The sequence below is a fragment of the Gekko japonicus genome, unplaced genomic scaffold, assembly GCF_001447785.1.
Source record: "Gekko japonicus isolate JY-2015 unplaced genomic scaffold, Gekko_japonicus_V1.1 scaffold9, whole genome shotgun sequence".
In the NCBI taxonomy this organism is placed as follows: Eukaryota; Metazoa; Chordata; class Lepidosauria; order Squamata; family Gekkonidae; genus Gekko; species Gekko japonicus.
Window position 1 is genome coordinate 2,724,827 of NW_015168044.1, and position 22,044 is coordinate 2,746,870.

Below are 22,044 nucleotides of genomic sequence, written 5' to 3' on the forward strand. Positions count from 1 at the left end.
AGGCAGCCCAGGAAAACCAGTGCTGGTTCTTCTCATACCTGACCCATTGGCAAGTTCTGTTTATCTTACTGGAGGACCAGGCCAACTGCCTTACCCTTACAAAGCTTCCCCGATCTCTCTCAATGGTTAAGGTCCTATTTACAATGGCTGAGGAAACATGCAAGAGAGAGAGAGAGAGATGGAGGAGTTCAGCGGGGAGCAATGAATGGCCTGCTCCTCCAGTACTGGTCCTCAGTGGGAACCAGTTCCCAGCTGGCCATATATCCATCCTTAGGTGAATGAAGCTGTCTTCTGCACCAGCTGTGTGGTCTCCCTTCCCTCCCCTCCCCTCCCCACCCCTCCCCAGTCTCTAGCGCCCCACGCTGATGTTGCATGTCTTGCAGCTGGGGTCCTTCTTAGCGTCAGCGGTTGAAAGGCTCATAAGCTGATGGCCGCTGATTTCTCCCAGAACTCCTAGGCTGAGATCAACCGGCTCAGTGTAGATGATCTCCAAGATGACGTCCTGGGCATGACGATAGATGAGCTCTCCATCCTCCACAGAGCAGGTCAGGAACTTGTTGCAGGAAATGTCTAACTGGGGCAGACGCTCCCGGCAGAAATGGTCTCCTGGAGAGCCTTTGGGTGCCAGGACCAGGATGACGTAGTGATAGGCGGTGTACATGCAGTAGAAGTCCGCAAAGTAGAGGTTGGTGTTGGGGCCAAAAAGCCGCTGGGCGGGGACCTGGAAACGGTAGCGGCCATAAGGGGAGTCCTGTGGAGGCTGGCCTGTGTTGAATTCGGTGGTGCAGCTGAAAAAGATACCATGCAGCATGCCGCTGGTAGGTGAGCCGTGACTGCCACTGTTGTCCTTCAGGTATGGCTTCATGACGTTTCCACAGTTCATTCTGGCCAGAAGGGAAAAAGAGACCATCAGCCATTGGAGGAACTACTAACAGGGCTCTGTTGGATTCTAGATGGGAGTGGGCTGTTCCACTTCCATGGCTACATCTCCACCTGGGTTTATTACCTCCCATGGTGGTATAATTTCAGGAAGGTGGGTGAGGCTGACTAATGCAGAAGTATGTGGGACAACCTATGACCCCTGCCCTCTTTGTGCCTTAGCATGGCCATTTGGTGCTGCCAAAGCCCCCCCCCCGGGGGGGGCAAATACAGCCTTCTGAACGATGTCATCTGCCCCTCTCTGAATCGCCAGACAGAGATGGACTAACATTATCTGTGAACTGGAACTTGGCACTAGGCCATTTGGGCATGGGACCTCATAAGTACCTGATGTAACACCCCCCCCCCCCCTGGGCGCAACTTTCTCTTTTCATGGAGACCACACCAAACAAAACTACTTGCTGACATGGAGCCTCCGAAGTTTGAGGGCTCTTACCGAACATGCTGAAAATATTCCTTGGTGTGGTTCCGATAGAAGACGGAGAACCTGAGCATCCTCCCTGCAATGAGTTCGGCTTTCTCTTGCAGCTGGGCCAAATGCTCCTTAGCATAATCTGCATGGGAAACAAGGGGTGCATGCCTTTCAGTGCAGCTTTCCCTTCTCTGGCCGGCTGTCTCTGCTAGCCAGCCCGCCTACCTCTCGCCGCCGCCACTCCTTCCCCCACTCCACCTGGCTTCCGCCCCTTCATCTCCTTGCCTCCAGCCAGTTTCCCTCCCTGTCGCCTCCCCTTCTAGGTGCGATGGCACACCCTTCACCTCCTACTTGGCAACTCTTGCTCCATCGTGAAATCTGGATTTACTGCCTTTCAGCACCCCTCACCCTGTTCCCTTTCCCATCAGGCCAGGCCCTGCCTTAGCCAGCCCAAACAAGTGTGGGGTTTTTCTTGGTCTCCTTCATTCCTAACCTCAAAACACTCACACATGTCCCCCTTCCCTGTACACGCAGACTGGGCTTCTGGGACTGAGCAGAAAAGGCAGTGGCTGGCAAATAAACAAACCACAGGAAATGGACTTGGTCATGGAGGACAACCAGGACTCCTCTCTCACGAAACACTGCAGTGTGTGAGGATGTCATCCAGGAGAGAAGAAGAGCTGGGTCTGACAGTCATGTCTGTAGCTGTGCCACCCATAAGCTCTTGGTCAGGGGCAGTCAGGCCCTGAAATGCATGCCAGGCAACAATGTGGGGCAAGACACAGCGTTTTGCTCAGCAAGGCAGCTCCCTCATTCCAATCTGAAAGCAAGGCTGCCATTGACTGGGAATAAGACAAAACAGATGCCACTGTCTGAAGAGCAGAAGCCGTCATCAGCGGCCCACGTGCATCTCACTCGGGTGGAGCCATCTCTGTGGCCAGCAAAGACTAGGGCTGCCATGGGCAGCAGTGGAGCCATGAGGTCAGTGTAACAAATGCAGTGTGTCAGGCAAAACAGAACTCTCTTGTCTGTCCCTTTCCCCCTTTGCCAGCACACAAACAAATTCACAGGTAGACGTTGTGTTTGCTCTTTCAGAATTCAGAACCCAAAACGTTGTATACTACTGCTCTCGGTCTTGACAGGCTCAGCTCCCCTGATCTTTTCCCAGTCAAGCAGTGGTGTAACAGAATAGGACAGACCCAGCAAGAACTCTGCCATGCTCTTGCATTTCTCTGAAGCCTGTGCAAAAGAATTTCTGGTGGATTGTGCTCCACTGGTAAATTAGTCTCTCTCTCTCCCCAGCCTTTAAATGGCAAAATATGCCGCCTACACCTTGCTTCATGGCTGAGACCTTCTTCTAAACACTCACCCCCTGTACAAAATTCGACGGTTTCGCTCCATCCAGACACAAGGTACTCCCCATCACTCTGCTTCACTGCCGTCTGCACTGCCACGCTGTACTCAGTCCTCGGACTCAGAAACCAGTGGCCCCTTACAGTCATGGGCAGGGCAACTGCTTTGGCTACCAGCTTGGTAGGAACATCCTGCAAAAGAAGAAGCCATATCTGCTATCAGGGGTCAGGCCTGCGACAGGACTTGATCTGTGGTTTCCGGGTTTCCTAGGTCAGGGGCTGAACTTGTTGCATCAGTTGTCTACAGTTAGCCACAGGAAGGGGTCATGGAAAGTGATGCTCTGTCTTCTTGGTGCTTGTGGGGGGGGCAACAGTGGGAGGGCTTTTAATGTCCTGGCCCCACTGGTGGACCTCCTGATGGCACCTGGTATTTTTGGCCACTGTGTGACAGAGTGTTGGACTAGATGGGCCTTTGGCCTGATCCAACATTGGCGTCTTTTATATTCTTATGAAAGACCAGGTAGGCATGTTCCATCTTTCCACACTGGATTGCCTGGGGGAGGTGGACTTGTGACAATGTCCTATCCTCAGGGAAAGCTGTCCTTTTTAACCCTTTCATCTGGGCAGAAGATTTTATTCCTGCCTCTTGTTCATTTACCTTGCTCTTTAAGGAGCTCAAGATGACTTATGTCATCTCCTGCTTGGAGCACAACAGGACAGTTGTACCTATGTAAAGTAGGAGGTCCAAAATGTGTATTTTCAGGGAACCTTTTTCCCACCAGCTTATCCACTTAAGAGCCCTGCACATCTTTGGGATGCCAGCACATGGCAGAAAATGCTGCAGCATATTCTAGAGCCCCATCTTTATTCAAACAGAGTGCTCACCAGGCCTGATGGGCATTTGTGTCATCATGTCATCATGTGTAAACTGAGAGATTACTCTACAAGGGACCATGGCTCAGTTGTAGACCACCTGCTTGGCATTCAGAGGATCCCAGGTTCAATTCCCAGCATCTCCAGTTAAAAAGATCAGGCAATAGATGATATTAAAGGCCGCAATCTAAGATCCCAGAAAACTGCTGCTGCCGCCAGCCAGAGTAGAAAATTCTGTTCTTGATAGACCAATTGGTCTGACTCACTATAAGGCAGTCTCATGTATGTGTTCATATAGTTCTGTAGCAGTGGGAAATCATGTATTTCTGGAAAATTCATCTGCCATTAGAACAAAGTTAGAGTCCCATGGCACCTTTAACACCAACAAAGTTTTATTCAAGGTGTACACTTCCGTGTGCATGCACACTTTGTCAGATGATGAAATGGAATTACATATCATAGTTGTATATATAGGAGTGGTTTGTTAAATCAGCATGCAAAATAGTGAGGACACATTTTTTAACAGATCAAAAGAATGACAAGTTAGTTTCTGGTTATCATCTGTTGCAATAAAACAGCGAAGGAACATTCAGGAACAGAATGGAAAGGGAAATAGCTGAATTACAAGTTATTACAACACTTGGAACAAACGTCCCACCAGGACTTAACAGGGATATTGGTTTCTTATCCCATTACACATGCTTACTCATTCAATCCTCACGTATGTATTCTCACCAAAAAGGGCTATACATCCCCTATATTTTGATGTTTTTCTTTTCTTTTTTTGAGATAGTATATTATAATAGTGATTGTAATGCAATGCAATATCTTGTTGATCTCTGACATAACACTACCCCAGGAAAAGGATTCTGTAAGTTAACTCCATGTTTTGTTGAAGCAAAATGTTATTACTACTCTTAGCAATTAAGAATATAATTGAATATGTAATGTAATTTGGAATGGTAGATTTAAATGCAGTTCTTTGTTTTGGGGACAAGGAAAACACTACACAACCGAGATGCTGTAAAATTCACCTCCACGCTCGAAAGGAGATGGATGGGGTCTAAGGATAGGATTCTCACAAATTAAGAAACATCAATCTCCAGTTCTAACATATTTATTACCTATGTTGTTTCCCCCCCCAGTTGAACCAAAACAGATGATAACCAGGAACTAGCTTGTCATTCTTTTGATCTGTTAAAAAAGTGTCTTCACTATTTTGCATGCTGATTTAACAAACCACTCCTATATATACAACTATGATATGTAATTCCATTTCATCGTCTGACGAAGTGTGCATGCACACGGAAGTTAACACGAATAAAACTTTGTTGGTCTTAAAGGTGCCACTGGACTCTTTGTTCTATTGCTTCAGACCAACACAGCTACCCACCTGGATCTATTGTCTGCCATTACTGAGCTTCTTATTCAAGACCTCCTGATAAGGTTCTGAAGAGCTCCAGGAGCCTCCAGAACAGTTTGAAAACCACCTGTAATTAAAGGAACTCCTGTAATACTTTTGGAGAAGCCCAAACTATACCTACCACCTCCCAGCTCTCACTCTGTAGTATGGTAACAGAATGAGAATTCCCAAGCCAGATGGAAGACCTGCCTTCTTTCCCCACTGCATTGCTTTGTGATCCTTACACAGAAGCCATTTGTGCCCTCTCTGTGCTTTTTAATATGTGGTCTCTGTGGTTCCTTTCATTCACAGCACATTTTAGTTAAGCAAGTAGTTCCGAAGTGCACTGTTGTGTGGTTACTGAGGCAAGTGTTGGTGCACTGTCAACAGGAGGCCATTTAATTCTGATGAAAGGACTGTGCTTTTCAAAGGCATGACAAAGAACTGCGCATTGGGTGGGTTTCTGATGAAAGGACTGTGCTTTTCAAAGACATGACAAAGAACTGCGCATTGGGTGGCTCAAAGCACCTGGAAGAATTGGAGACTTCGAGTTTTGCTTATCTACTGTCAGTTTACTAATCCCAATCTGATTGTGATTGCACGAGACAGGAAGCCTACCTGAGGCCCAGTTGGGTATTATCTACACCACAAAGTGAAATTGGTTTCATAGTCATTTGTTTGTCTCCAGGGAACTCTGCTCTGTGAGGTGGGGTTAGAGATCTCTAATAGAAAGTTGTCAACATCATCACCAAAACACATCTCCCAGGATTTGGAAGGGGAAGGGAACGTGACAGATGGTATAAAAACAGATCTAAATATTAGCATATTTAGCATATCAAGCATACCAAGAGTACGTTGCAATAACAATCTCTGTGCTATAAAAGTACATCAATTTTATACCAGCGCAAAAGCCATCACTTCCCCATAAAGATTCCTCAGGCTGGAATGGGGTGAGGTGCCAAGAATTCTCTTTGAGAGATCTCTAACCCCATCTCAGAATGGCAAGCTCCCTGGCGAGGGAAAATGACAAAGATGACAATGGATGCTGTAACCACGCTTACAGATTCGCTGCTGTCACCTTAATCCTTACCTGTTCGACAGCAGAGATTAACTTCAAGGACAAAAGAAGGCAACGGTTAGGGTATGTTCTCTGTGAAGAGCAATTTATAAAGGCTGGGGCTGACAACCAGTTACTTGGGGGGAGGCATGCTCTGTTCTTTGACATGCAACTGCTCAGGAGCTAGCACTTTTAAAATGCATTTATCTGGAAATGATGTCTGAAAGGAAAATGAGAAGGAGAGTGAGGCAAAGGGAGCAAAAGTCACTGAGGTGCTTGTTCCTGAATGAATCCAACTGTGCAAAAAAAAAAAGGGGGCCTGCAGTATTTCAAGTCATTCTGTGTGTGTGCCTTTGGCACGTATGGTAAGCATGTAGGCCCATCTTGGGGCCAAATGAGTCTTGGACAGGCTGGATGGGGGTGTGAAATTTGTATACACTCATACACACTTCCACTTATTCAAGAATGAAGTATATGGGGGGAATCCCTTTTTCCCCAAACAAACATCAGAAGATGGAAGCCTGCCTCACCTACCCCCTCACCTTCCCATACCTTGTTGTGCTCTGGGACTTTCAGCACTTTTCTTCCAGTTCACTGAGATATCAAGAGAGAAGGGAGCATGGCTCGGAGGCTGAGTACCTGTTTTGCATGCAGAAGGTCCCTGGCATCTCCAATTAAAGGATCTCAGGAAACAAATACTGGGAAGGACCTTTCCGTTCCCAGCATAGTCGGCAATACGGAGCTGGGTGCAGCAATGCAGGTATGAAGCAGGTATGAAGCAGCCAGTTTGGTGTAGTGGTTAGGAGCACAGGCTCTAATCTGGAGAACCAGGTTTGATTCCCCTCTCCTCCTCCACATGCAGCTGCTGGTGTGACCTTGGGTCAGTCAAAAGTTCTTTCAGAGCTGTTCTGTCAAGGGCAGTTCTCGAGAGAGTTCTCTCAGCCCCACCTACCTCACAGGGTGTCTGTTGTGGGGAGGGGAAGGGAAAGGAGATTGTAATCTGCTCTGAGACTCCCTTAGGTAGTGAAGAGCGGGGTATAAATCCAATCATCATCATCACCATCATCTCCTCCTCCTTCTCCTCCTTCATGTTTTCACCTGAGCTGGGCTAGAAGCGCTGAAAGCTGTAGAGCACACCACTAGCAAGGTAGGGAACAGGCCAGGTCTACTTCCCCTTACCCACACATTCACCCCATCAAGTCTGCTTTGGCCCTTGAGGACATTTTGAAGAACACTTTTGGAGAGGGTGTGGGATTAAAATACAGTTTTGGCTTATTTAAAACAAAATCTTATGTTTATGTACTGGACAGTCAAATATGGGGAGGACTCATGCTCCTAATACTGCAGTTTAGAGTAAGCCTTCTGCGCTAGCTGCCACAGCAAAATGAAGTTTAGAATTCGTACCTAATACTTCAAAATCCATGCTGATTAACACAAGTCAAAGGACCAAACCAGATACAACAGTAGTAGGCACATTTGTGTTGCTAAGGCGTACAGTAATTGATGAGTGAATAGATTTTAACATCAAAAGGGGGATGCGACTGAGGGGAGCTGAACCCTCCACCACTGTGCTTCGTTACTCATTACCCTGGCACTTTCATAAGAACATAAGAGACGCCAATGTTGGATCAGGCCAAAGGCCCATCCAGTCCAACACTCTGTGTCACACAGTGGCCAGAAATACCAGTGCCATCAGGAGGTCCAGCAGTGGGGCCAGGACATTAGAAGCCCTCCCACTGTTGACCCCCCCCCCAAGCACCAAGAAGACAGAGCATCACTTGCCCCAGAACCCCTAGCTATACCTTGTGGCCAGTGTTCCCTCTAAGCTGAGTTAGTGTGAGCTAGCTCACAGGTTTTTAGCCTCCAGCTCACACATTTTTGTCTTAGCTCAGGAAGGAGGGACCACTGTGCTTCGTTACTCATTACCCTGGCACTTTCCTCCCAGTTCGGCTCATTTCTGATTCTTGTAGCCACCCTGGGAAGAAAAGGTTTGCGCACCTGGCCACCAGAGGTAAGGCAAGGGGGGGGGTTAGAGGATTAACACCCCTGACTCTTGTGGATGCACACATCAACGAGCAACAATTCATGTCTTGTTTGACCCTAAGGTCTAAGTTCAGTGATTCCTCCATCTGGTGCCCACTGATGTGTTTCCTGATGCCCATTTCCTTTTTCTCCAAAAAGAAAAAAAGCCAATATCAGCTTTCCTGTACTTTGTTGGGGCATGAGGTGCTATAGAGGAGTTCAGGAGCCATCATCTTCGTGTCTGCAGAAAGCACTCATCTAGAAACAGCTGCCTGTATCACAGGAGGATTCTTGGGTTGAAACATGCCAACATTTTATGATTGGACCCAACTCCATGACAGCCATTTTATAGTGGTGCTGACTACCTGTTCTCAAAATTCCAAAAGTGCCAAAGAGACTCAAGAAGGTTGAGGACTCCTCAGTTCTTACTGAGATGCCCATAGGTGAGATGCCCACTAGGTGAGCACCCAGTGCCTGCTTCCAGCAGGTGATCTCCGGCAGTAACAGAAAAAGGAGGGGGGGCGAGATGGTGTCTGATCTGGAAGTGATGTAACTTTTGAGTTACACTATAGGAATTCCCTCAGATCTCTATGGTTTTTAGTACAAAGATTTGGGGGGAATTCCTGGAGCATTATCCAGAAATGACATCTTTCCCAGGTGAGCTGTGACTCCCCAGGTCCTACCACAAAAATACTAGATGGCCAGCTCTGATAAGACTGTACCACTTCAGCCTGCAAGTTGGGGCTCAGATGACTGAATACTACTACACAAAAAAGCCCTCCACATAGAAAACTGGCATGGTAGGGAGAAGGGTTCTATCCTAGCTTGACCCTAAGCTGCTAGCTTGTTATGTACTAGGATTTTTTTTTAGTACAGAGGCTCAATCAGTCATGTGAGCCCCCCTCCCCTGCAAATATTCAGAAGTAGTACAGTCCTTACGCAGGCTGGCCAAGTTTGGGGAGAGTGAAGCGTAAATTGAGGAATTTAACAATTATGAAGTGGTTGGAATAGCAAAGCAAGTAATGAGAGTGCTTCAGAAATTTTGTTTTCAAGAGATAATATTGCCATATCAACAGGCCACAAAAGCCCCACTGGAGTGCAGAGCTGTTTCTGTGGCAACAGCAAACGCTGAAGAGTCGGGAGACAGGCAAAAGGGGAGGGAAGAAAACCTTGTAACAGAAAGAGCGAGAGAGAGAGAGAGAAATACAATGTTAAGCATTACATAGCATTGCCATAGCAACTAACCTTGTTAAACAGCACCCAAATTAGTGACTCCATTTCAGATGCAGAAAGATGTGAGCAATTCATGACTTCCCTGCCTCTGTTAGGGAAGACACTGCTTGTTCCTCAAACCAATTTTGTGTTGTGAGGGATGTTTTGTAGCTACTCTTCCCTATGTTTTATAAGACCCAAGCTTTGATTTCCCAGCATGCTTTGCCACTAGGGTTGCCAGGTATCTCCTGGCAATCAGCGGGGGATGGAGGAAACTTACCTGGAGAAAGAGAAAAACCCAGGCCTCATGGCCAGTGTCACACAGGAAGTGGGGTCATCACACCAGCAACATCCAGGGGACACTCTGTAATTTGGGCAAAACTCTATGGTAAAACTGGCGTCTACCATAGAGTTTTTGCCCAGATACCTCCATATCACCTGGATGTCACTGGTATGATGACATCATTTCCTATGTGATGCTGGCAACAAGACTCAGGTCTTTTTCTTTTGTCAGGAAAGTTCCCCGCTGGCCAGATGATTGGCAGCTGGGAGGCAGAGTCTGGCAGCAGGGGATCTCCACCTCCCCCAGGGGAGCTGAGAACCCTAACTGCCACTGTGGTCCTCTTCGTATCCAAGTTAGCATTAATAACTAAGATTTTGGTCGTCCCAGCAAAGCTGTGTCAGGATCAGACTAGAAGCGCTACAGAAATCAACTGGTGTTAAAAATTCTATCAATGGAGGGAAGACAAATGTTTTCACACTCCAAACATGATTAAGAGTTGACCAAAGAGTATGAGCTATAGAGGGAATGAGATGTGATATCGCATTTTCTATTATCCCATGTCTCACTGAGGTAGCAGGGAAGCAATGTGCTCTAAACTGATTTTGTGACTCATATACACTCTGTCTATGGTCTTTGGTAATTACTGGTTTTCCCAGAGGATTGTCTCTGCACTACAGCTCTGAGACCTTTTCCACATGGGTTATTTGCCTCAGGCTTGATGTTTGTTGGGAATCAAGTTTTCTTCCTGGTTCCGCAGAGGATTGTGGTGCATTTGTGCACCTCCTAGGTATTCCCTGACTTTTCTCTGATCTTTTTTCCCCCAAAAAAACCTAATTTGCTCCAGAGTTTTGGGAAAGATTGCTGCAAAGCCTGGATGGTGGCTGTGTGAGTAAGAACATTCAGATTTTCCCAGTCCTGCCCACATGACAGCCACTTTCTGTACCTGCCAACAGGGGAGGATTTTGGCTTTTAAATCAGCAATTTAATATTGTTATAACAATCTCCATATCATGTTCTCTGAATGCAAAGCTTTTGTTTGTTTGTTTTAGTCTCTAGCCCATTTTGTTAGCGAGACATACCTTTCCCCTTATACCTCAGCAATGAAAGAGCTAGGGGCTTATTTTTTTAAAAAAATGAAAGCCAGAAAGACATACAACCTGATTGTTATAGCATTATAGTGGTATAACAATAGTTGACTGCTAATTTCTTTAAAAGACTGAAAAAGCATTGGTGGCATAGTGGGGGTGGCTGCTGCTAAGTTACTGGATCAGGAAAACTGAGAGGAAGCCAGCCATATGGAAGCCTCATTGCCACTGCACTGTATCAGCAATGGCAGCAACAACAGGGACACAGTGGAAGTCTGCCCCATGTGGGAAACACCTGTGTCCATTTTGCATAGGTTTAATATTTCTGTTTTCTCCCCCAAGGACCCTAGGAGCTGTAGTTTGGTACGGGTGCTCAGAAGTCTGGGGTTTTTCTTTAATGCCTCTGCCCACCTTCAACAGAACTACAGTCTCCAGGCAAACAGAGGGAATTATTACTAAACTAGTTTGGTCGAGATTGCAGATGGGTAGCTTTTTTACTCTGTGGCAATAAAATAAAACAGGAGCCTAGAGGCATCTTAAGGACTAACCAAATTTTAAATTAATTTTTGTTAGTCTTTAAGGTGCCACTAGACTCCTATTTCAGTTTTAGTACAGCTATATCCAGAATCTTCCAAGGGAGATATCCAATTGTTGCCAGATGTGAATGGGGCCCAGATGACAGACACAGCTGCGCCATATGGAGCCGGTGGCTGGCATGCAATAAACATTTCCACTGAAGACACTAAACCTCCACCGGCCATCTGGAGACAGAAGAGTTCTTATTGGCTGAAGGGATTATTAAGTAGAAATGTGCATCAGATAACCTTGTCCCAACCCTGCACACCATTACGCATCATTATGGCTGGCTCACCCTGTGTTTGAATTTATTGGAGTTCTTGTTCTCCTTCTTATTCAGGTCAATGAAGTAGTGGGTGACTCTGTCCAGGTCTCCAACATCCATGGCCCAGGAGATCCGGAATGAGTCACATGTGATGTTGTTGATCTCAATGCTGTGTGGTGTGGACAACAGCTCCATGATCCGACCAGTTCGGCTCCTAGGATTGGAAGACACAGAAAGTGGAACAGTGACAGAGGGAGAGACATGAAAAGAGGTAGGTTTGGAGCATGCGGAATCCAGTCTGGGAGGTACTGGAACATTCTAGAATCCTAGAGTGCATTCATACTAACATAGACAAGCTTTCCAGAGATTGCTCCCCTTCATCCTGATAATTCTTTATTCTGTCTTTTGCATTTGTATTGTTGACATGCACAAAGAGCAACATATGAGCCAATTCACACATTATATGTACAGGTTGGGCCTGGGGCTCTCACTCCTTGTAACAGTCAGACGTGAGTTGTGCGTTCTTATTCCTGTGAATGAAGCCCCTGATTCAGATCTGGAGTGCAGTGAATACAGAGAAAAATGGGCCCTCCCCATTCCCCCTGGCCATTTTTTCTGACCTGAAACAGTCCTGGGGAGGGGGATACTGTTTGGCTCATTGGGAAAACACTTATGTACCCAGGATTGGTGAGGTACCGGAGGTACAGTTTGGAAACAAGCCATGTGTGCCCCTCTGCTCGCTGTCCAGTTCAGATCTTGCCTCTGAAGCTACCCCAATCTAATTCCCACCAATATCCTGGCGGCCAAGCCCTCTACGCCACAATGTCACTGAGACTCTGTCATGGTTATTGGTTCTCTTTTTCTCTTCTGGGATTAATTAATTCTTTCTGAATCCAGAGCCATCTGAAGAGCGGGTGTCCTCCCACACAATGGGCTGACAGAGCAGACGGCTCCTTGCAGGTGTCAGTGCTAGAGAGTACATAGCAAGCCTTGGAAGGGACAGATTCGGAGCAGATGGAGCTAGGGAGGGAAGAGGCCCGTGGCCAACCAGGCACAGAAGAAGGGGGGATATTTTTTGTTTTGAAGCTTACTGCAGTACAAATCTCAGGTGGGGAAAGAAACAAATGCTTTGGAGTAAGCTGGAGAAAGCATGAAGATGCCAAACAGGCAGCCATGTGAATGTGGGCGGGGGCTGAAATACCCCCATCCTGCAACATCCCAGGGAGCATCATATGTTCCACTGTATACAAAACAGTTTGGCTGTGCTTGTGCCTACAAGTAGAAGCAATGTGATCTGATCAGATGCTTCAGTTATGCTGAAGAGCTATTTTTATGATACACTGCACATGCATGGCGTAAAATTGGCATGCAGATAGTATGCATTTGTGCAATCAGACAATCACATATTACATGGTAGACTGAAATGCTGCAGGCATGTGGAGAGTGCATCTTAAGCAGGCTGCATATTGTATAAGCTGGGAGACATCTGTAAACAAGTGTCACTCAAAGGGCGTATGGAGTGTGAGCTTGTATACTGTAATTGTACCATCATTTGTCTAGCTCCAAAGTGATGTTGGGGTATCTGCTGTAGGCATGTTGTACAGTGTTATGGCCATTAAGAGATGACCTACTCTCTAGTCTTTGGTAGCTAAAGTTAGTTAAGGATAGTTCCCAACCCATCGTTGAAGGCTAGCTGCCAGCAGGACTGGATAGGAAACTATTTTAGGCATTGGAATGATGCCAGCAAAAGAGGGGAAGAAGGTGTGAGATTTCACAGTTGGTTTGCAGGTTCCAGGAGTGTGTTGTTTATTGGGCTTGGGGAAAACTGATTCCGTTGGAAATACAAATACTGTCAGGCACCTGCGTGCTTACCTGCTCAGCCTGTGCATTTTGTTTATAAGTATCACAAAAACATTATGAGTCTTCATTTCTCACAAGAAAGCTGACCCTGTAAATGCTGCCCCCCCTAAAATGTCCTACCACACATGCAATAATGTATTTGGGAGGAGAGCTTTTTAGGAGTCAGCCAATGCAAGCTAACTCAACAGCCAGATTCCTGAGATACTCCTATATCCAACACATGCCAGCACAATCTTCCTTTAGGACTTGTTCCAACATGGTGATAAGCTTTTAAAAAAAAATTCCCAGGAACTGCCTTGGCATGATGGTATGAGCAATGTAACATTTGAATATAGATGTCACAGATCCCAGGTCTAAGCAACTCTAATATATAAAGAGCCCATATGGTGTAATGTAGTATTTATTTAGATAATTTATATTCTGCCTCTCTCAAAACCTGTTCAAGGCCACTCACAAGCAAAAACAATGCTGTGAAACTGTAAGCACAACAACTTCAATGATAAATATTAAAAACACACTATAAAAACAGCATAAAACAATCCCCGGGAAAATTTTCTTCATTAAAAGGCTGGGTTAAAAATATATACATATAAAAGGTTTTGGCCTGGTGACTAAAAGACAGTAGAGTAAGTCCCGGGCATGCCTTATGGGTGAGGGCATTCCACAGGTGAGGTGCTGCCACCAAAAATGCCCTGTCTCTGGTTGCCAGCCACCTACTTCCCCTTTGCAGTTGTGGGGCACAGACAGCAGGGCTTGAGAGGCAGAATGGGCAGGCTCAGGCTGTACGGTATATGGGAGTTTAGAGTAGAGTAGACAGAACTAAGATGCTCGGCTCTCCCACTGAAATGTGTGAAGCACACACTTAACTCTTCTGTTGAAATCAGTGGGACTTAACACTACAGTTGCCACGTAGCAACCCACTGAACCTCCCTGTGTCCTTTAAAAGCTACATAGAGAAGTCAGCAGTGGGTTTCTCTTGCACCATTCCTTTCCTGGTCTTGCCATCCACCCTCCCCTCCCACTTGCCAGAGCTAGCCGGAAAAGGAGGAATTATAGGGCATCCGGAGAAAGCAAACAGAAGAAGCTGCTGACTGCATCTTTTTTTTTACAGCTCTGGAGCTGCTAAACCTTATGTAAGGCTGTCACTGTATGCACACTTAGATTTAAGTCCTACTGTGTAAGTGTGCTTACAGTGGCAGCCTTAAATAAGGTTTCTCAGCTCCAGAGTGGTAAAGAAAGATGCTGTGAATATGCTTTGAGGCAGGGCACAAAAAGAGAATAGCTTTATTGTGCAGATGTCAGGTGGAACTGCAAGAGTTAAGACATCTTAACAATTATTACACTTAGAATTGCCAGCCAAACCAGTTGTCCTCTCAGAGGAGGAGATCAGGTTTGGCCCGATTTGTCCTTAAGTAATCTAGGTTACTGTGTGTAATTATCCAATTGTCTTCTAGATGCTTGCAAATGGATTGTTTTATGATTTATTTTAACAATTTGCCAAGGGTGGAAGTTGAGTATGGACATGTATGAACAGGTCTCTCTCTCGCTCTCTCTGTGCACATGCCATTTCAGTGCTTGCCGGATTAAATGGAACCCTGTGAGGAGAGATGGCAGAATGGCTGTAGTCATAGGGATGCCAGCCTCCAGGTGGGACCTGGGGAGTCCTCTGGAATTACAACTCATCTCCAGACTACAGAGATCAGTTCCCCTGGAGAAAATGGATGCTTTGGAGGGTGGACTCTATGGCATTGCACCCCACTGTGGTCCCTGTCCTTCCCAGGCTCCACCTCCAAATTTCCAGGAGTTTCCCAACCTGGAGGTGGCAACCCTACCTCCCTATCTCCACCGATGGCCAGGGGGGACCTGGGAAGCCTAGCTGTAGACTTGTCCCTGCTTTCAAACTGGAGATTCATGTTGTACCTTTAAAACTACCACTTAAGTAGAGACACAACAACCATAACTTCCCCAGCCCTGCCTGCCGTACAGCACCCCTGAAGTCCTGCTTGCTGCAGCAGGTGTGGGGGTGGGAGCAACAGAATGGGGGAAGGGTTGGGCAGAAAAAGCGGTGAGCGCTGCTTGGTCAATAGTTTGAGGATTACTCTCCAGATTGCAGGCTCGCAGAAGAGGCTTCTGCCAGGTTTACAAATGAAAATATATTGCCAGATCTCAGCAGAGCCAGTTTGGAGGAGTTCACAGCAGGCTCTTTGTAGCTTCACAGATGAACTTTTTGTACTGGAATCTGGAAAACCTCATGTAGGTTCAGATCCAAATCCAGTCATAAGCTCACAAGGTGGTCTTGGGCAAATCTCTCCTTCCCTCTCCCCCAGCTTATCTCTCGCAGAAAAAAAATATAGTTACAAACTTTTTTCCTGGCAGGCCTTTTGACAGCTACATAGCCAGCATAAATCAGCAGGTAATGCTTCTTCCCATTCTGAATTTTTAGGCCAGTGCCAGTTTGAATTGCTGATTTCTGATGCTGCTGGAAGAGTTATAGGAGCCCTGCCAGAAAGGCAGCAGTGGCAACCTTAACTGTAAATGATAAAGACAGATTTAGGTGGGTAGTTGTGTTGGTATGAAGCAGCAGAACAAAGTGGCACCTTTAAAACCAACAAAGTTCTATTAAATGATAAAGTTATCTTATTAATCTGGAAGCAAGCCTTTAAAACAGGAGTGTCAAACATACAGCCAGTGGGCCAGAACCAGCCCATCCAGGGCTCTTATTCGGTGTGCAAGCAACTGGTCATTACCTTTAGTGCCAGATGACAGAGGCTGTCCATTATGTCCCTGTACACTGTCCTAGTGCTAATGAGTAATGGGCGGTGGAAGTGAGAGGGTGGATTTGAGGAGATACTTTAAGGAAATACTGTGTGTTACTGCATGTTTGTATTTTTGTATTTTGCCTGCGTCCTTTATAAAGTTTATATCTCTGGAACCTGGCATTATATTTTATGGCACACATGGCCCGCCCATCAGATCCAGCCCTTGTAACACATGAGTTCGACACCTCTGCTTTAAAAGGGTGAAAGTACCAAAGGAGAATGCTAATAATGGTAGCGTGGGAAAATGAACGACAGAAGTCTGTTGTTCACTCTCTAGTAGCAAAGCATCCATGCAATTAACAATGCAAATACAACAAAGTACTTTTTCATCACAATTAACCTGTGAAAGAGGCTGGAAGCTAAAAGGATGGATGTTGTAAATTGTTTTTAAAAGAGCCTAAACCAATTCAGCAAAGTGAGAATGAGAGAGAGAGAGAGAGAGAGAGAGAGAGAGGGAGAGAGAGAGAGAGAGGGAGAGAGAGAGAGAGAGATGCAGGCAAAGAGTCATGGAGGCCATTAAAGGTAAAAATACTTTTAAAAAACAGAAGATTTCCCCAATTTGTGCACAGAAAGGAATACAAGTTCTGGCAAAGCAAAAAAGTGAGCAAAAATAGAATTTGAGGAGCGGAAGGCCAAAAACATTAAGACAAACACCAAGTATTTCTTCAAATGTATCAGGAGCTGGAAACTGGCTAGGGACGTGGTTGGGCCTTCGGATGACAAAGGAATAAAAACATTGCTTAATGGCAGAGAAACTGAATGCATGTTTTGCATCTGTTCTCACTGTGGAAAATGTAAATCACGTACCCATGCCAGATCCACTGTTTTTGGGAAGGGTGTCGGAAGAACTGAGTCAACATGAAGTAATGAGAGATGAAATTCTAGGACTACTAAGCAAACTGAAAACCAGTAAGTCTGAAGGTCCAGTTGGCATATACCTAAGGGTTCTTAAAGAACTCAGGTACAAAATGGTTGATCTACTAACAAGTATATGTAACTTGTTGCTAAAATCAGCCTCCATGCTGAATGGCTGGTAAACAGCAAATGTCACCCTGATTTTTAAAAAAGGGTCCAGAAGGAATCCAGGGAATTACAGGCTAGTTGACCCGACATCTGTTCTGGGTAAAGTAGTAGAAACTGTTATTAAAGACAGAATTGTTAAGCACTTACAGGAACAAAGCCTGCAGAGGGTAAAATTAACATGGCTTCTGCAAAGGGAGTTTTTTGTGCTTTTGACAAGGTACCTTACCAAAGACTCCTGAGTAAGTTTAGTAATCATGAGATAAGAAGACTTTTCCTCTTATGGGTTAAAAATTGGTTGAATGGCAGGAAGGAGAGAATAGGAATAAACGGACCTGTTCTCACAATGGAGGAAAGTGAGCAGTGGTATCTCACAAGGATTGGTATTGAGACTGGTGCTATTCAATTTGTTCGTAAATGATTTGGAATTGGGGCTGAGCAGTGTAGTAGCCAAGTCTGCAGATGATACTGAATTATTCTGGATGGTTAAAAATCAAAGCAGATTTTGAAGAACTACAGGAGAATCTCTCTAGTTTGTGTGAATGGGCAACCATGTGGCAATTGAAGGGTAAGGTGATTAACACCTGGAGGAAAAAAGATCCTTATTTTAAATGAGGTCTGAACCGGCTGAGACTGGGACTGAAAGAGATATTGGGGTTGTGGAAATGTCAATGCAGTATGCAGCAGTGGTGAAAAGGGGATAATCCACACTGGGAATGATTAGGAAAGAGGCTGAAAAAGATAGCCAATATCATAAAGCCCTTGTATAAAGCTACAGTGTGGCCTCCTTTGGAATACTGCCTGCAGTCCTGGTTGTTGTATCTGTAAAAGCATATTGCAGAACTGAAAAAAAGTACAAAGGAAGGCAACCAAGAGAATAAGGGGTTGGAGTAGCTTTCCCATGAGGAAAGGCTGAAGAGCCTGGGACTTTTCAGTCAAGAAAAAATGTATATGGGGAGACGTGATAGAAGTTTACCAAATTATGCACTGGATGGAGAGAGCTTTTCCTTTCCCATACCAGAACTCGGGGACACCAAATGAAATTGTTGAGAAATAGGTTCAGAACAGACAAAAGGAAATACTACTTTACTCAATGAGAAATTAAACTCTGGGATTCATTGACAGGGAAGGTAGTGATACCCACAAGCATAGATAGATTTTAAAAGGGGTTAAACAGATTAATGGAGGAGACATTAGTCAATGTCTACTAGCCACAGGAACCTCCATACCCAGAGGCAGCAAACCTCTGAATATTACAGTGCTGGGAGACAGCAGCAGGGGAGGGCCTTGGCCTCTGTGTGCCGCTGGGCTAGAGAGACCACTGGTCTGATCAGCAGGCACTTACGTTCTTTGTGGCTTGTATAATGCAGTCTCATAGCCAAGCTGGGTTTCTTTAAGCTTCTGTGTTTCAGGAACATGAATTTAGACTTCTCAATTGTTCTAGGTTTCATTTCCAAATTTTGTAGAAAATGTTCTTACAAAGTTTGTCATCACTTTAATTTCTTTCCTTTGCATGTTGCCAGTGTGCAATGATACAGCTCTGAAAAAGACAACTTTGATGTTGTACATACACTTGTATCAAGATTCTTTCTGTGTAGTGTTTCACCAGTGCACAGAAGCAGGAAACAACCAGTGTACTATAGTGGATAAAGTATTGGACTCAAGGATTTATGAGAGTCAGGTTCAGATTCCTATTCTGCCATGAAACTTGCTGTGTGACCTTGGGCCAGTCATTCTGAGCCTCTCCTACCTCTGTGAGGATAAAAAGCGGGAGGGTGAACTATGTCTACTATCCTCAGCTCTTTGGAGGAAGGGCAAGGAAAAACCACTTAATGGAAAGACATGTATACATCAGTGAAACACCACCTGAGAAGAATCATGATATAATCATAAGTACAGTCACATTGTTTGCTTTTTTGCAGTGTTTTATCAGAGTGTATCGGTAGTACAGGAAGAAAAACTGAAAGCTGTAGCAAACTGCACATGATCCAATTCTAGAATTAATGTTGGGAAATTTTCTAGTTAAACTGGCATTGGGGAGGAGTGGAATGCAGCACAGCAAGAAATTCTGGAAAACAGACAAGGGAAATATACTCATCCCTACCTTTTGCTTCACATGTGGCATTTGTCCCCATACAGGGGAAATGTGGATTGCCCATTAAAAAGAAATCAGTTGCTGCAAAAATACATAACTAGAAAGGTCTCAGTCTCTTAAACTTTATTTTTATAGCCCTTTGAAAAGCAGAAAAGACTCCACCTTTAACCCTACTTGATGGCCAATAGCTTTAAAAGGACTGCTAAGGATACAAAACAGAAAAATATAACCATCATTATTAGGAGGGTCTCACAAGCTCTCATTCAGAGTCACTGAGGGCAGGGCCTGCTCTCACCTGTAGAACTGATATAAATAATAGAATCATAGAGTTGGAAGGGACCTCCAGGGTCATCTAGTCCAACCCGCTGCACACTACAGGAAATTCACAAATACCTCCCCCTCCACACCTGCAGTGACTGCTGTTCCACGCCCAGAAGAAATGGGGATGAACTGCTCTGCATCCATGGAAAATGCAGCCTCTAGCATTCATGGCTTAATTCTTGCCCATAAATCTCACAGTATTTCCCCAGGGAGGTCAGTAGCCAACAGGAGGCGAACAGAAGCTGATTTCTGCCTTATCCAAGATGGTGTTAGGCCTGCAGACCATAAAGAGTCAGCTCTGTACTCTTGTCTGTAGCAAAATCTTCAAATAAGAAACACTAAAGAGAGCAGAACCCTCAAGCAAGACCCAATAAGAAAGTATCTGTGTGTGCAGGATGTCCCTCATTGCCAAATAGCCACAATTAATCTCTGCATGGCTGGAACTGGAGACTGAAGCTTTCAGACTGGGCTGCAGACCTTTTCCTTGTTCCTCGCAGTGCTTCTGTACTTTTGCCTGACATACAGGAATTCAACAAGGGGAAGCTTGTCATAGCAAGGAGCAAGGCAGTGGAGTGATGGAGGCAGAGACGGAGGCGGAGCCATAGGAGGACGTGGTGACGTGCGCAGGCGCAGCGGAGCCGGATCGGACGTTAGCTGGGCTGTAAGTCAACACGTACCACGCACTAGAGGAGCCCGCCTAGAAAGAAAGCCGCCGGACCGAAAAGACCTCGCCAGACACCGGAGACGCCAGGAACATCGGAACACCGACGCCCGAAAAAGACCGCCCGGGAACAAGCCGAGAACAGCGAGCCCTGCCACCTGGGTGCCGGTAGGTAGCCCCGACCCTTGTAAACATGTGGCCTTAGTTAGGGATAATTCGGAACTGTGTAAACCGCTCAGAGACCCTTTGGGGTTTGGAGCGGTATAGAAATCTAAAATATAAATATATAATATAAATAGCATAGGAATACTATTGTAGAAAATGCTTTGCCTGTTGAATATCTGCTTGTCATGAACCTGTTAAGAGCACTGAACTGTCAACTCCCCCTCCAACTATAGCATTCCTCCTCATAAGTCATCCCTACTTCCCAAGCTTGCCCTAAGCCATGTTACCTGTTTTTACAAATAAGTTGCTACGCTTTTGAAGGAATCACTTTCTCAGGGAGCTTTTACCCTACAGGTGGAGGGGAAGGAGGATCTGGAAGACTCTCAATTACTGCGGCATGTTTTTTTTGTTTTTTTTTAAAGCAGTGCTGTTTTTCTTCAATAAAACAACTATCCGGGGATGAGTTTGGGGCGATGGCAGTAACCGTGGTGACTGTTCTCAAGCAGTAATTGGCATCAAGAAACTGCTGTTGAACCAGAAACCCAGACAACTGTGAGACATTTCTAGGGGGAAATAAGACTGGACAATTCCTGCCAAGTGGCGGTTCCTTCCCTTAGCTCCACATATAACAAGGGTAGTTGTGAAATTTACCAAACCACACTGCAAGCTGTTTGTAGTCTAATCAATTGCACTCTGCAGGAAAACTTCACACTTTTTTTCCTTTTAAAAGGGCCACATCCAGCCTTTCATGTAATCATTTACAAAACAACAACAAACAAACAAACCTGAAAATAATTTAGCAACAGTCCCAAAACTGCTCTGGATATGGAGTGGAGGAAGGAAAAAAGTGTAACATTGTCAGTTTGCTGTCTGAATGCAGCCTATCACTATTGCTTTACCTAAAGTTACATCTGATAGGAGTCATAGAAAAAAAGAATGTTGTTTAATGCCTGAGGAGGTTTCCTCAATGGGAGCTAATTGTTTGGAGATGGTCACCTGATGGCTCTATGTTCTTGAATGAGTTTGAAGGAAGTGCCATCCAGTAGAGGGGTTGAATCCAGTGATGAGTCGGTGGAAGGCACTAATGGTGACAGATCTTTCCCACTTTCCCTTTCCCCCACCAGTCCCTTCCTGGCCCAGAAAAGTTGATTTCCAAAGTCATGGCATCACATGGAGTAGTAACCATGGAGGCTGGTGGGCTGCAGTGAGGAGGGGGAAAGGGACAAAAATACTCCTTCCTGTCTCTTCCATCAGTGAAAGGAAGGAGCAATTTCACCCCTCCTCACTGTCGCCCACTGAACAATGTGGTAATGATTCTACTAGAGTCCTGAGACCCTGTGAATCAACTTCCCCGGACTAAGAAGGAACTGCTGGGTGGAGGGGAAAGTGGAGAAGATCCACAATCCATGCTCATGTGGATTGTGAGCTCCAACCTAAGAGGAGAGGGCAGTATTACGTGTAACAGGAGTTTTGTAAAAAGAGTTGTGAGTTGGGTGAACTTGAAGCAAGACCCTTGGGATGCAGAGTCTCCCCCTTGGGGGGTAATTCAGTGTGGGATAGTGGAGCTGCTGCCTTGTAGGAGAGTCTCTTAGCCTTCAACGGTCTCCTACACATGTATTTTTAAA

General features: G+C 45.5%; 1 protein-coding gene across 2 annotated transcripts in view; it reads right to left on the reverse strand.

The window, feature by feature from the left end:
- Positions 1–309: 309 nt before the first annotated feature.
- PHYHIP (phytanoyl-CoA 2-hydroxylase interacting protein) overlaps positions 310–22,044 on the reverse strand; it is a 70,046-nt gene continuing 48,311 nt past the window's right edge. The window contains exons 2-5 of one of the 2 annotated variants that reach the window (XM_015414227.1): positions 11,509–11,692; positions 2,721–2,895; positions 1,376–1,493; positions 310–884 (exon numbers count right to left, since the gene is read on the reverse strand). In XM_015414227.1, coding sequence (XP_015269713.1) covers positions 350–884; positions 1,376–1,493; positions 2,721–2,895; positions 11,509–11,673 — 993 coding nt within the window. In that variant the 5' untranslated portion in view covers positions 11,674–11,692 and the 3' untranslated portion in view covers positions 310–349. The remainder of the gene's footprint in view (positions 885–1,375; positions 1,494–2,720; positions 2,896–11,508; positions 11,693–22,044) is intronic. The other variant, XM_015414226.1, reaches the window with a different exon arrangement.